A 15,099-nucleotide genomic window follows, 5' to 3' on the forward strand; every position below is an offset into this window, starting at 1 on the left:
GTGCATCAGCCAGTCATCTCGGTCATCTCGGTCAGTCGACCCGTGGCACCTGCTGGGTCTGCCCCGTGACCTCCTGCCAGCAGGTGTTCGACATTTCACGTGGCCTCAAGGTGCACATGGCCTGGCACAAGCGTCGTGGTGACGTCACCGCCACTTAGTGGCGAATGGCGGTTGTTGTTGTGTGTGCGTGTGTGTGTGGGCGTGTGTGGGCGTGTGTTTGCGCCGTCTCAGCCTCAAATGAGTACCTGGTGCAGTGTGTACAAACTTTGCCACTGGGGAGACAAAGGCGGTCGTGCGTGGCGCCGGCCACCCACCCCCTCGTGTTGCTGTGCCGGCCTTCATAGGTGCTGCCCGCTAACGGGACTTGCCCCAACAGTCTACCGAGGTTATACGGCGGATCTTCGTTTGAGCCGGGTGGTTGCGGAGTCGGGAGTGGCGGTGGTGGGTGAATCATCGCCGCTGTGATGACGATGACGACGCCTTGTTTCGTGCGTTTCTGAATCTGCGTTTACGTGCCCCCCCCCCCCCCCGTAGTTTCTGCTCTGGGTGGTGACTGCAGTCGCCGCACGCTGCCCGGCGAGAGGTTTTTAATGTCCTGTGTGCGAATCGAGTATCCACCTGGCACATTCATTAACTGTGGTAAATATTTGAACTGGTCCTAGGCCTCCCCTAGGTCATTGGGCGGCCGAAGCGCTGCGTGGAGGTGGGTGGGAGGGTGGTGGTGGTGGTGGTGGCGGCGGTGGTGGTGGCGGCGGCGGCGGTGGTGCAGCGGTTAGCACGCTGCGCTACGAACCCGGCGACCCAAATTCGATTCCCGCTCACGGTCAACATCGGTGACGATCATCTGAACCGGTCGTGGGCCTCCCTTAGGTCAACTCAGCCTCAAATGAGTATCTAGTGTGGTGTATAAACATCGCCACTGGGGAGACAAAGGCGGCCGGGCGTGGTGCTGGCCACCCACCCACTCGTGTGCCCTTCCGGCCTTCATCGGTGCTTTCTTAACAGCACTTGCTCCTGCAGTCTGTTAAGGCTATACGGGGGTTCTTTGTTTTGTCTATGCGAGTGTGATGTGTGGCCTGTGTGTGTGAGAAACCTGTGTGTCTGTGCATACTTGTGTGCGTACCTTTGTCTGTGTGCATACCTGTGTTTTGAGACCTGCATATGTGGGATGCGTCTGTGTGCGCGCGCGCGTGGTGTTGGCCACCCACCCCCTCGTGTGCCGTGCCGGCCTTCGTAGGCGCTCGCTTAACAGCACTTGCCCCAACAGTCTGTTCAGGCTACACGGGGGATCTTTGGCGGCGGCGGCGGCGGCTGCGATGGTTTGGTTGCGGGGAGGCTTGGATGGTGGTTGGCCTGGCTTGGGGTTGCCGGCTCCGTAGCGAGAAAGGAATTTGGACGGGCGGTTGGTTCCAGCAAGAAGGAGGCAGCGCCTCCCAATTGTGGGGTGGGGTGGGTGGGGTGGGTGGGGTGGGGTGGGTGGGGTGGGTGGGGCGGGTGGGGCGGGGTGAGGGGGCGGAATGCCGGGGAAGGGGGAGATGGCACGGGGGATTTGGGGGGCGAGGGAGGTGATGGGGGCGGCACGGCACACAAGGGGGTGGGTGGCCAACACCACGCCCGGCCGCCTTTGTCTCCCTCGCGGCGATATTTACTACACGCCGCGCCGAGTACTCATTTGAGGCTGAGTTGACCTAGGGGAGGCCCGGCACCGGTACAGCAGATGATCGTGAACCGGCGTTGGCCGTGAGTGGGAATCGAACTCTGGCCGCGCCGCCGGGTTCATAGCGCAGCACGCCAAACGCTCGCTACCCTACCGCTCCCCACATCATCTCCTGCCATAGTTCAGTGGGGCCTATCGTGGTCTCAAATGTCACGAATGATAGCGCAACGAAGTGGCTCATCACTTGGAAATGTATAGTGGCCAGATACTGTAAAAGCATGACGTCGATTCTAAATGTGGGGGGGGGGAAAAAACGGAGGACCCAGAAAAATCCACGCGGCCATGGGGAGAGAGATACAGGCAAGCTCCAAATATACGACGGGCGTGAGGGTCAGGATTGAACGCACGACCTCCTGTAGACCAGGCGAGGTTGTTAACATCTCACCACGGGACGACGGACACCGCAAACTCCAAATATACAGCAGGTGTCAGGGTCGGGATCGAACCCACGACCTCCTGCATACCAGGCGAGGTTGTTAACATCTCCTAGCCACCGTGATGATGATAGAGACACCGCAAACTCCACATATACGGCAGGTGTCAGGGTTGGGATCGAACCCATGACCTGTAGACCAGGCGAGGTAGTTAACATCTCTGAGCTACCGTGATGATGATGATGAGAGACACCGCAAACTCCACATACAGCAGGCATCAGGGTCGGGATCGAACCCACGACCTCCTGCATACCAGGCGAGGTTGTTAACATCTCCTAGCCACGGCGACGACGCGTTTTTGCCAAGCCTGCGGTGACCTCTTGGGAAAGGAGGCGATAGTTGCCAAGAGGCCGCGCTGCGCTCGCTCGTTGGAGAGCGAAAGTCGCCACCAAAAACATTGCCGAATTTTTGCGCGGGTTATTATTTATCATCTTAAACAAAAGTAGCGCCGGGGGGGCGGGGGGGATTCCGGCTGTTGCGGCAAACCCGAAATCAACTTGGGCTTGAAGTTTGAAAGCCCCTTGTTTTGAGAGCTTTGCGATGCAAATCGCCGTTGTGATCTACACATCGTCCGTGCCTTTCCTTTTAAACGCTTGTGTGTGTGTGTTGAAAATATAAACATTTCTAAGTGTGTGTGTGTCTGTGTGGCTTGGTGTGCGATTCCCACTCGCAGCCACCAGCACCGGTGACGATTATCATCGGAACCGGTCTAGAGGCCCCCCCCCACCCCTCCCCTAGATCGACCCGGCCTCAAATGAGTACCCGGGTGTGGGGTGTTAACATCGCCACGAGGGAGTTTGGTGTTTGCCACCCCAGCCCCTCGTGTGCCACAGTGCCGGCCTTCGTAGGTGCTGCTCGCTAACAGCACTTGCCCCCCGACTGTGTTGCGGCTACACTGTTGATCTTTGTCTGTTTCTTTATCGGCTGTGGTGCGGTGGTTATGGCACTTCCAAGCCTTGGCTTGCATCATTGCCAAGTGGAATATCAACCTGTCTCTGGGCGGTTACCAAGGTCGACCGAGTCTTAAATGTGTACCTGCTGCAATGTATTACAAAAATAAACATCGCTACTCGGGACCACACCACACACCCCTTCATCTCCATTTATATAAAAGGCAAAGTTGTGATTATGTGTGTCTGTTCAAAATGTTTAGCGTACTTCTCGACATGCAACAAACTGGAAATTTGCCATGTGGATACTTTCCAGACTGTACACCAGAGGTGGGACAAAGTCATTGTTATGCAAGTCCAAGTCGAGTCGCAAGTCATCAAATTCATGACTCGAGTCTGACTCGAGTCCAAGTCACATGACTCGAGTCCACACCTCTGCTGTACACCATGCACAAATTATAAAAATACACTTTTTGGGGGGGGGGGGGAGCTCAATAATGCATGTATTTTTTGCACGGCAAGTAAGCTGTGACGTCACATCTGTCACGTGACCCGCGCATGTGGAAGCGTAACGCATTGTAGTGCAGCAGGTAGCGCGCCGCGCTACGAACCCGGCGAGCCGAGTTCGATTCCCGCTCACGGCCACCACCGGTGACGATTATTTCAACCGCTCCTGGGCCTCTCCTAGGTCGACTCGGCCTCAAAGGAGTAGCCGGTGTGGTGTGTGAACATCGCCACTGGGGAGACAAAGGCGGCCGGGCGTGGTGAATCCAAGTCCCGGGCGAAGCCGGGTGGTAAAACTAGTGTAACACCTTAACAGCTGATTTATCAACAGCACTTGCCCCTAGCAGTGCATTTTGGCTACACGGGGAGATCTTTGTGTCTCTGCGTCGTGTGTATGGGCAGCGACGGTTCCAGTGGGTCGCGGCGTGCGCTATAAACCCCCCCACGACTTGAGTTCAATTCCCCGGCCACAACCCCCCCCCCCCCCACAGTCGATCGAAGATGAATCCGGTGGCTTCGGGGAAGAGGCAGGGAAGGGGGTGCTGGAATTTTCAAAAACGGAAGATAATCATTGTTTAAATTGGCTTTTTTTGTTGTTGCACATTTTAGGATAACGTAATGTTTGTGTTCTTGGTTCTTTCGGTAAAGTCACGTAGAAGGGAAATAATAAAATAATAAAAATATGAAACAATACAATTCTCACGACGTTACGACTGCAACACAAGCAATCATCATCAGGTGTGAAATTCACAGAATTGTTTTTTCTTGCTGTGAATTTTACAGCTGATGATGATTGCTTGTGTTACAGTCGAAACGTCGTGAGAATTTTATTTTTTTATATTTTTATTATTTTATTATTTCCCTTCTATGTGACTTTACCGAAAGAACCAAGAATATGAATCCCTGCAGTCACGGAAGCTTTAAATCAAAATATTATGCTTGTAGGTATTGTGTGTGTGCAGTTTTCTTCTGTGTTTCTTAATGTGTTTACGATGTGAAATTGTCATAAAGAAACGTACACAGAGGCAAAAAAAATACATATCCTGCTGTAGAAAGTGACCGTGTTTTACTGTACCGTACTTGCCACTACAAATCTCGAAGACTCTGCGTGGGTTGGTGGCATTACGTAGCACCGCTCTTGTTTCAATGTCTTTATTTGGCAAATCGCCGGACCGATGCAGCCTTTTAGGCCGGCTCTCCGGCAAACGCCGCATGACACAGCGTGTCGTGTATACTTTCTGTCTTTATTACTGCAGCTATTAGTCATGACAGATGTATGCAGTATTTTCATTGTTTAAGTTGCGTGTAGTGTATAATGTACCGTACGTAATATTTGACACTGAATTCAAGTGTTGCTGCTTTTTTTTGTCACGGACGCGGTGCCGATCGCCGGACTGGTTTCCTCCTTGCAGCGGTTTTGCGGTTTCCCCAGATCGGCCCGGGGCTGCTGGATAATCGATGATCAACTGTATCATCGTTGGCAAGTTGTGTGTGTGTATATGAAGGAGGCTCGTGAAGGACATTGCTACTGGCTAGTTGGAGGCAGTCACCCTCCATGCAACAACGGAAGACAGAGGAGCGACGCTCACAACAACGAGCGGAGCGCCGGGTGGCTAAAACACAACAAGTTGGCACAGTAGAGGGGGGGGGGTACAGCTGGTGGTGCATCTACCGGTCATCTCAGTCGGCCAACCCATGGCACCTGGGTCTGTCTCGTGACCTCCTGTCAGCGAGCCTTCGAAATTCACGTGGTAGCCTCAAAGTGCACCTGGCCTGGCACAGGCACCGTGGTGATGACATCCACCGCAATTTGGTGGCTGACTTGCGGGCGTCGTCGTTGTTGTTGTTGTTGGTACAGTACATGCCTATCCTCCGGGGCTTTCCCCCAAGTCGACTCGGCCGAAGACGAGTACAGTCCGTGAACATGTGGGCAGAGTCACGTGGGGTGGGGCAGGGTCACGTGGGCTGGTGGGATAGTTGTCGGCCACTCGACCTAGAGCCCCCCCCCCCTTTCGTGCACCACGCGGACCTTGACAGGAGAGCGTGGGTGGACTGGCTGGTGGTGGGGGGTGGGGGTGGTGGTGGTGGTGGGGGTGTGGTGGTGGTGGTGGGGGTGGGGGTGGTGGTGTTGGTGGTGCACGGCTGTGTGCATCGGAGGTGGCGTGACGGAGAGCGGTGGCCTCGTGCCCGTGCCTCTGTGATTGGCCCTGCCTGATAGCGCGCCACGTGTCTGTAGCCTGGGCCGTCTGCGTGCCTCTGCGCGTGGCGTCTGACTGCGCGTGGCGTGTGACCGGGCGCTTGAAGCTTTCCAGGAAAGTTCACTGCCTTTGCCAAACGCAGCGTCGCTCTGCCCGCACGCCCACTCGATGTGGGTCACGGGCCACGAGTAGCTCTCTCCCCTCTCCCTCCCCTCAATCCCTCCCCCCACCCCTCAATCCCTCCCCCCTCCCTCCCTTCAATCCCTCCCCCCTCCCTCCCATCAATCCCTCCCCCTCCCTCCCATCAATCCCTCCCCCCTCCCACCCTATCTCCCCTCAATCCCTCCCCCCCTCCCTCCCCTCAATCCCTCCCACCCCTCAATCCCTCCCCTCAATCCCTCCCCTCAATCCCTCCCACCCCTCAATCCCTCCCCTCAATCCCTCCCTCCCCTCAATCCCTCCCCTCAATCCCTCCCACCCCTCAATCCCTCCCCTCAATCCCTCCCCTCAATCCCTCCCACCCCTCAATCTCCCCTCAATCCCTCCCCCCCTCCCTCCCCTCAATCCCTCCTACCCTCAATCCCTCCCCTCAATCCCTCCCCTCAATCCCTCCCCTCAATCCCTCCCCTCAATCCCTCCCACCCCTCAATCCCCCCCTCAATCCCTCCCACCCCTCAATCCCTCCCACCCCTCAATCTCCCCTCAATCCCTCCCCCCCTCCCTCCCCTCAATCCCTCCCACCCCTCAATCCCACCCCTCAATCCCTCCCACCCCTCAATCCCACCCCTCAATCCTCCCCTCAATCCCTCCCACCCTTCAATCCCTCCCACCCCTCAATCCCACCCCTCAATCCCTCCCCTCAATCCCTCCCACCCTTCAATCCTCCCACCCTTCAATCCCTCCCACCCTTCAATCCCTCCCACCCCTCAATCCCTCCCTCAATCCCTCCCACCCCTCAATCCCACCCCTCAATCCCTCCCCTCAATCCCTCCCACCCCTCAATCCCTCCCCTCAATCCCTCCCACCCCTCAATCCCTCCCTCAATCCCTCCCTCCCCTCCCTCCCCTCCCCCTCCCTCCCCTCGGTCGAGTGCCAGCACGCAACGCGAGTGGCCCACTGCCAAACGGGGGGGTGGGGGGGGGTTGGTGGTGGAGGTGTCTGTGTGTGTACGCGTGGTGGTGCTGGTCGTGGCGATGGTGAATCGGTTTGTAAATGCGGTGTAGAGGGGGTGGTGGTGTGCAGTCGGTTTGTGTTGGCGTGGTGGTGTGGTATTGGTATGCGTTCGCGTGGTGGTGGTTACGGTGGTGGTGCGGTGCCGGTTTGCATATGCGTGGTGATGGTGGTGGTTGTGGTTGTTACGGTGGTGGTGGTGCTGGTGGTAGTGGTGGTGGTGGTTGTGGTTGTTACGGTGGTGGTAGTGCTGGTGGTAGTGGTGGTGGTGGTGGTTGTGGTTGTTACAGTGGTGGTTGTGCCGATGGTGGTGCTGCTGGTGGTAGTGGTGGTGGTGCGAGTCTGCGTCCCTTTTCTCGCTCCTGCAACGTGAACCGAATGGAGCGAAAACTTGCGTAACATTTTATTATTACTATAATAATATATAAATTATGAATTCACAACCGTGGAGTGCGCACGCGTGCGCGGACCACCCCCCCCTTGCCTTTCCGGCGTGTCGAGAACACAGCGGCGATCGCAACCATACGGCGGTAATCGCTCGCACACGCCGTAGCGTCAAGAGGATCTCTCGCCGTTACCAAAAAAAGAATTCCACAATCCCATCACCCGCTGCTCCTCCCCCACTCCCCGATGCACGCAGTCCAGTTGCCATATCCTCCAGCGGTCTTAGAGTGATGGGACTCGCCAGGGAGACTGAGAATTCTGATCCCCGCAAACGCACACACAGACACACGCACGGACACGAGCACACACACAGACGTGCACACGGACACGCGCACACACACAGACGCACACACAAACGCGCACACACAAACACACAGACGCGCACACACAAATACAGACGCGCGCACACACACAAAGATAAAGATCCCCCGTATAGCCTTAACAGACTGTAGGGGCAAGTGCTGTTAGCGAGCACCTATATAGGCTGCTACGGCACACGAGGGGGTGGGTGGCCAGCACCACGCCCGGCCGCCTTTGTCTCCTCCACACACCGCACCAGGTACTCATTTATGGCTGAGTCGACCTAATACAGACACGCGCACACACACAGACACACGCACAGAGAGAGTGCCCTGTGTCAGCGCAGTTGGGCTTGGCGAGAGGGATGAGTCTGGCATTGTGGGGAAGTCGGCACCTCCGATCGGCACTGCAGGCAGCGTACGGCTCCGTATGGTGCGAAAGAAGTTCTAGCGTGCGGATATCGACAAACTGGCAGGCCGGTCTGTGACCTGGGTGTCTACGCAGTGTACACACAGACCGATCTCTGACCTGGCTCTCCAGACCGGCCTGTGACTGGGTCTCTAGACAGAGACCGGCCCACACGTGGGGCTTGGTTTGCGTGCCAGGGAGAATTCGTTTGATTGTTGTGTCCGACCCCTGAAGTGCGCGCGAAAGAATGCCGACAGGGGTTAACCTGTCGTGTTGGCGTGCCCGCCCCCCGCACCACCCTGCCCACGTGCCCTCCCCCCCCGCACCACCCTGCACACGTGCCCCCCCCGCACCACCCTGCCCACATGCCCGCCCCCGCACCACCCACGTGCCCCGCCCCCGCACAAACCGTGCTGTCGCCGAGTATTTCCGTAACGCGTTCCCCCGCTGTTGCCGTTTCTCCGCGCACCCCGACGTCAGCAGCAGCAGCAGGAGGAGCAGCAGGAGAGCGCCAGCGCGTGGCGCGCACGAGCTCCTCCTCCCCCTCCGTGGGGGGCCCCGCCCGCAGGGCTGCGGCGGGCGGCGGGGGCGGCTGCCCCGCGCCGCTGGACGCCATCGCGGGGGCGTACCTGACGGGCCAGTGGCCCCGCGACCACCACCACCACCACCACCCCCACCCCGCCGCGCCGGCCGTGCGGGACAAGGCCACCCAGGTGAGGGCGGCGCAGCGGCGCGGGTCTCCTCCCGGGCACGGGAGCCCGGCACGGAACTGGCGCGGAGCGGTGCCGTTGGTTTAGAAAAGCTGTGACCCTCCGTGATGCGTGCAGTGGGCCCTGGGGGCTGCCGGGACAGCAGAGGTCGCAACCGGGTACCCGATACCCGTACCCTACCAGATACCCGGCTAGCCGTACCCGACCCTGGTGCGGCCGGGTACGGGTAGACCGTGAGTCACTGGTGAGTCACCGTTTGTCACTCATTTTCCAACGTCTTGTCTCTTCTCACAATTCAAGTTCCTAGAATCAACCCACCCGCGCCTGCAACATGGCTTCATCCCAGAGGTCGCAATCGGGTACCCGATACCCGTACCCTACCCGTACCCGGCCGGGTACGGGTAGGGTACGGGTACGGCCGGGTACGGGTACCCGTTTGCGACCCTGGTGCGGCCGGGTACGGGTAAGGAATCAAAACCCGTTTGCGACCTCTGCGGGACAGTGGGCGGGGCTATGTGAAAGTGGGCGGGGTTTGCAATGGCGGCAGTCGGGGGGGTTGGGGGAGCTGAGGTCACGTTGTGGCACCGCAGTGGGACCAGCAGCGGTAGGTCAGATGCACAATTTTGAACACATTTCAGACTCTTAAACCTCTCTCCCCTCCTCCCTTACCTTGCGACGGTGAGACACTCGCTGTTCAAGGGCTCTTAACGACGTCCACATGAATTTCTGTTATTGTTTGGGGAGGCGGGGGAGAGAGGTGGGGACGGGGACGCGGTCAGTGAGGGGGTCCCGTTGTGGCGAGATGTTGACTACCTCGCCTGGTGTACAGGAGGTCGTGGGTTCGATCCCGACCCTGACAATTCTTGGTGGTATATTTGGCGTCCGCGTGTTCACTCTCTCTCCCCGTGGTTGCGGGGATTTTTCTCCGGCGTCCTCCGATTATTTTCCCCTCCCACGTTTAGTGTCAACGTCAAAGCGTTCAAAGTCATTTGCCTGCCATAAAGTTCCCCCCCCCACCCAAGCGATGGCTTTGGGGGGGGGGAGTGACTTGGAGTGCAAGTGAGATGAGTCAAATTCCTCTGTCGCTGCTGTGACCGCCGCCAAGGAGCGAGCGGGGCAGATGGAGTTATCGATCTTTTCTTTTCTTGCGGGACGAATTTGCCGAGAGAGGGGGGCCCCTCCGCCGGCCCCTCAAGGGTGCCCCCCCCCCCCCTGTCTTGGACCTGTGGGGGCACAACGGCGCGTTGCAGTTACCCCCTCGGTGATGGAGCGCGACGATCACAAAGCGCAGCAGAATTTGCTGCCGCCCCCGTTTCTCTCTCTCTCACTATCTCCCTCTGTCGCTGTGCCACTCTCTCTCGCTATCTCCCTCTGTTGCTGTGCCTCTCTCGCTATCTCTGTCTGTCCCTGTGCCTCTCTCTCTCGCTATCTCTGTCTGTCCCTGTGCCTCTCTCTCTCTCTCGCTATCTCTCCCTCTGTCGCTGTGCCTCTCTCGCTATCTCTGTCTGTCCCTGTGCCTCTCTCTCTCTCTCTCGCTATCTCCCTCTGTCCCTGTGCCTCTCTCTCTCGCTATCTCTGTCTGTCCCTGTGCCTCGCTCTCTCACTATCTCTCGCTATCTCCCTCTGTCTCTGTGCCACTCTCTCTCTCACTATCTCTCCTTGCTGTGTGCGGGCGGTGGCGCAGTGGTTAGCTCGCTGGATGATGATCGGGGCGTGGTTGTTTTGTGCGCTTGCCACCGCAGTCCGGCTGCTGCTGCTTTCCCCCACGGCTGTCCAGAATGGGGGGGGGGCAGGGGGGGGATCGAGGGACCTCCAGCCGTGGGCCCCCCAGGAGGAAACTGCTTCCCACATTTCACCTCCCAATAAGTTAAAACTAGAAACTAACTTTTTTATTTTTACCAGGTAAAACCGAGCTGTTCAGCTATTTTTCAGAAGTGACCGTCACAAATGAGAAGCTCAACCACGTGGTGGTTTATCGTCGTCGTGTGGAAGTTGACAGCAGCCAAGTACTCTAAAAAAAAGCGTGACGTCGATTCTAAATGTGGAGGGGGAAAAACCGGAGGACCCGGAGTAAAATCAGCGCGACCACTGGGGGAGAGAGAGACGCACGCAAACTCCAAATACACAGCAGGGGTCGGGATCGAACCCACGACCTCGCGTGCGCGCCAGGCGAGGTGGCATCTCCTCGGCACAGCGGCGTGCCCCAAGACGGAGGCACAGGACGACTTTGCGTGGCCACGTGCCTCTCGCCGCGGCGTTTCCCTCCTGCGCGGTCCGTGCCTGCGTGTGGGATTATTACATAAGCACTTGACCCTCCACCCCCCACCACCACCACCAGCCACCCCTTACAGGGCGTTGCTCGCTGTGGGAAGACAAAAGTGCCCTTTGAGCACGGCCGCTTAATTCTCTCCTCAATCCGGCAGCTGGGAGGCACGGGCGAGTTTGTGTCGTTGTGTAACGCAACTTACTTAATTTGGAGCTTTCGTGACTGCAGGAAAATTACTCTTTGGTTCTTTCGGTAAAGTCACGCATAAAGAGAAAATAATGTAATTTATTATTTTCTCTTTATACGGACTTTACCGAAAGAACCAAAGAGTATAACGCAACTGCCGCTACCGCGTTGATCGGAGGTGCGGGCGGGCGGGCGGAGGGGGGGGGGAAGGACGGCAAACTTGACGCGCGCAAAGCAGTTTTTGCAATAAATGAGTGTTCGGTCGAGATGATGTGAAAGTGCGTGGCTCTGGCGGTTTGCTTGCTAGGAATTGAGCTCGTGTCTCTAGGAGGGCGTCGTGGGGGAGTTGGGGGAAGGGGGTTGGGGTGGGGGGGTTGGTGAGAAAGAGATGCACCTTTGTCCCCCCCCCCCCCCCGTCTTGGATTGGCAAAGTTGGCGACGCGCACGAGGTGCGAGCGCGAGCAACGAGCGAAACTTTAACGACACCACCGGGTCAAGGTCTTGTTTTCCCGGAGTGAACTTCCTCTGATCCGCGGAAAAAGCGGTGGTGCCATTGGTGCTGGGGGGGGAGAGGGCGGTGGGTGGGTGGGTGAGGGGGTTACCCGCTGCCTGCGGTCCGGGCGTCCGGCTCGAAAGCCAAAGAGCCACGAGTTCGGATCTCGATCGGGGGGGGGGGGTAGGGGCTGGGTGGGGGCATTGCATAAGAACGAGCAGAAGAGGGCATCGCCACGTGTCCAACCGTCACATTGCCGCCCTGATGGATTGGCCGCCCCCACCGCACCCAGTGCATCGTGTGTGTGTGTGGCACGGCTGTCTGTGTGGTGTGTCCATGTGCGTGTGCGTGTGGCACGGCTGTCAGTGTGTGTGTGTGTGTGGCACGGCTGTCTGTGTGGTGTGTGCGTGTGTGTGCGTGTGAGTGTGTGTGTGTGTGGCACGGCTGTCTGTGGTGTGTCCGCGTGTGTGCGTGTGTGTGCGTGTGAGTGTGTGTGTGGCACGGCTGTCTGTGTGGTGTGTGTGTGTGGCACGGCTGTCTGTGTGGTGCGTGTGTGTGGCACGGCTGTCTGTGTTGTGTCCATGTGCGTGTGTGTGTGGCACGGCTGTCCGCGTGCGTGTGTGTGTGGCACGCTGTCTGTGTGGTGTGTCCGCGTGCGTGTGTGTGTGGCACGGCTGTCTGTGTGTGTGGCACGGCTGTCTGTGTGGTGTGTCCGCGTGTGTGAGTGTGGCACGGCTGTCTGTGTGGTGTGCGTGCGCGTGTGTGCGCGTGTGTGCGCGTGTGTGTGCGTGTGTGTGCGTGTGTGTGCGTGTGTGCGTGCGTGTGCGTGCGTGTGCGTGTGTCTGTGTGGTGCGTGCGTGTGTGTGTGTGCGTGCGTGCGTGTGTGTGTGTGCGTGCGTGTGCGTGCGTGTGTGCGTGCGTGTGCGTGCGTGTGCGTGCGTGTGTGGTATCGCGGTGACGTAGCGGTTAGCGCGACGCGTTACGGACCTGCGACCCGAGTTCGGTTCCCGCTCACTTCCACCACCAGTGACGGTTATCGGTAGCTGTCCTGGGACTCCCCTAGGTCGACTCGGCCTCAAATTACTAAGTGTAAACATCGCCCTTGGGGAGACAAAGGCGGTCGGGCGTGGTGCTGGCCACCCACCCCCTCGTGTGCCGTGCCGGCCTTCATAGGTGCCGCTCGCTAACAGCACTTGCCCCAACAGTCTGTTACAGGCTACAGGGGGGATCTGTGTGTTTTGGTTTTGCTGTAATTTCCTGTAGATGTTTAGAGATGGGATCTTTCTGCATGTCTGCCTGCGCCTTGTTATATATTCGCCTTGCTAGGGGTGCGACGGTGGCGATGTTAACTTCCTTGTCTGGTATGCAGGAGGAGGTCATGAGTTCGACCCCGATCCTGTGACGCCAGCTGTATATATTTGGAGGTTGCGTGTGGATTTTTCTCCCGGGTCCTGCGTTTTTCTTTTCCCCGCGCATTTTGAAATCGGCGTCACGTGTTCAGAGAATTTTGCTGCTGCTGTAAATTCCACGTGATGACGATATCCTCTTCGTTGAGCTGTCATTCGTGATGGCCAGGTCGCTTCTAAAAGAGCTGCATAGCTCAGTGGAGCCTTACCTGGTGAAATTAAGCAAATAGTATGACATTTAAATGGTTTCTATATCCGACTTGGAACTCTACCACTGAGTGGGAAGTCGGTTGACCGCTGGAGCGGAGCTACCAAGTGAGATGATCCCAGCCCAATGCACTCGTTAGTGACTGGTGATGCGCTCACGATTTTCTGACCGTTCCAAAACAAAAACAAAAATTCCTGAAAATCCGCCCTGAAATACGAAGTTTCGGACCGTTCTGCACGGTGATTTTGTTTCGGATTGACGTCGCACGCACGCCGGGTAGGGCACCTGGCGCCATCGTCGCCATCATCGTCGTCATCATCGTCGTCATCGCGATCGTCGCCATGGTCACGGGCGTCGTCGCCATGGTCACGGTCGTCGTCGTAATTGCGATTGTCGCCATGGTCACTGTCGTCGTTTTCATTGCGATCGTCGCCATGGTCACGGGCGTCGTCGCCATGGTCACGGTCGTCGTTGTCATTGCGATCGTCGCCATGGTCACGGGCGTCGTCGCCATGGTCACGGTCGTCGTCGTCATTGCGATCGTCGCCGCCATTGCGGTCACCGTCGTCACGGTTGTCATTGAGATCGTCACCTTCGTCGCCATGGTCACGGTCGTCGTCATCGCAATCATCGCCATGGTCACGGTCGTCGTCATCGCAATCATCGCCATGGTCACGGTCGTCGCCATCGTCGTCACCATCGTTGTCGTGGCCGCCGTCGCGTCACACGGACACGACGTGGAAACGCTCTGAAAATCCCCCCCCCCCCCAAAAAATGTAAATCTGAAATAATCCGTAAAACTCCATACTTCAATCTGAAACTCGCCCGCTTCGGTTTTTAACGTCGCCGAAATGTGAAGATGATTGTCCGGAGCGAGAGAGATGGAGAGTAATTAGTCGGCCTGGGGGGGGGTGTGGGGGGGGGGTCACGGTACACCTCGGGGGGCTCGGCCGCCGCTTTGCTCGCCCGGTGGTTGAGCACCGGCCGACCGTCGCGGCGCCTGTTCAATCGGCGGCTCGTCGATCTCGGTCGCTACGGCAATGGTGCCGGCGGTGGGTCCGCTGGGCCCACCGGATCGGCGCGGTTCCGCGATTCAGCGGCGCTAACGAGCACCGGGGGGGGGGAGGGCGGATGAGGAGGTGGGGGGGGTCACAATGGCCGTGTCACCAGAGACGTGGATGCTTTAACAATCCTGGTGTCGGCCTCGGCTCCCTCTCGAGATGTCTCTAAAAATAACGATGAAGGCCACAGCCCCTCCACTCGCCTGCTCGCGTGTGCCGTGTGCCGCCTGCAATGTCCCGGGGGGAGGGGGGGGGGGTGTGCGAGGTGATTTATTAATGTTGTGAAATTCTATCGTGAGAGTCGTTTGTGAAGATTGACGTACTGTATGAACGCGCCAATGTAAAATAGCTCTTCGTAACAAAGGTGTTTTTTGGGTTAGATCGCAGAAGTTTAAATGTTATGTCGTAACCCTCCACCACCCGACACAGCCAATTGGTAGGGGATTTGTCACGTTAACAAAACGCCAAGTATTTAACTAGTATAGTGTATAGTGTAATATAGTGTATAGTGTAATGTAGAGTGTAGTGTAGTGTATAGTGTAATGTAGAGTATAGTGTAGTGTAGAGTGTAGTGTATAGTATAGTGTAATATAGTGTATAGTGTAATGTAGAGTGTAGTGTAGTGTATAGTGTATAGTGTAATGTAGAGTGTAGTGTAGTGTATAGTGTAGTATAGTGTAATGTAGAGTGTAGTGTATAGTATA

At 57.5% G+C, this 15,099-nt stretch overlaps 1 protein-coding gene across 1 annotated transcript in view; it reads left to right on the top strand.

The window, feature by feature from the left end:
* LOC144951392 (uncharacterized) overlaps positions 1-15,099 on the top strand; it is a 54,864-nt gene that overhangs the window by 21,526 nt on the left and 18,239 nt on the right. The window contains exon 2 of the mRNA XM_078881631.1: positions 8,546-8,778. Coding sequence (XP_078737757.1) covers positions 8,546-8,778 — 233 coding nt within the window. The remainder of the gene's footprint in view (positions 1-8,545; positions 8,779-15,099) is intronic.

The sequence above is a fragment of the Lampetra fluviatilis genome, chromosome 62 (genome assembly GCF_964198595.1).
Source record: "Lampetra fluviatilis chromosome 62, kcLamFluv1.1, whole genome shotgun sequence".
Taxonomy (NCBI): Eukaryota; Metazoa; Chordata; class Hyperoartia; order Petromyzontiformes; family Petromyzontidae; genus Lampetra; species Lampetra fluviatilis.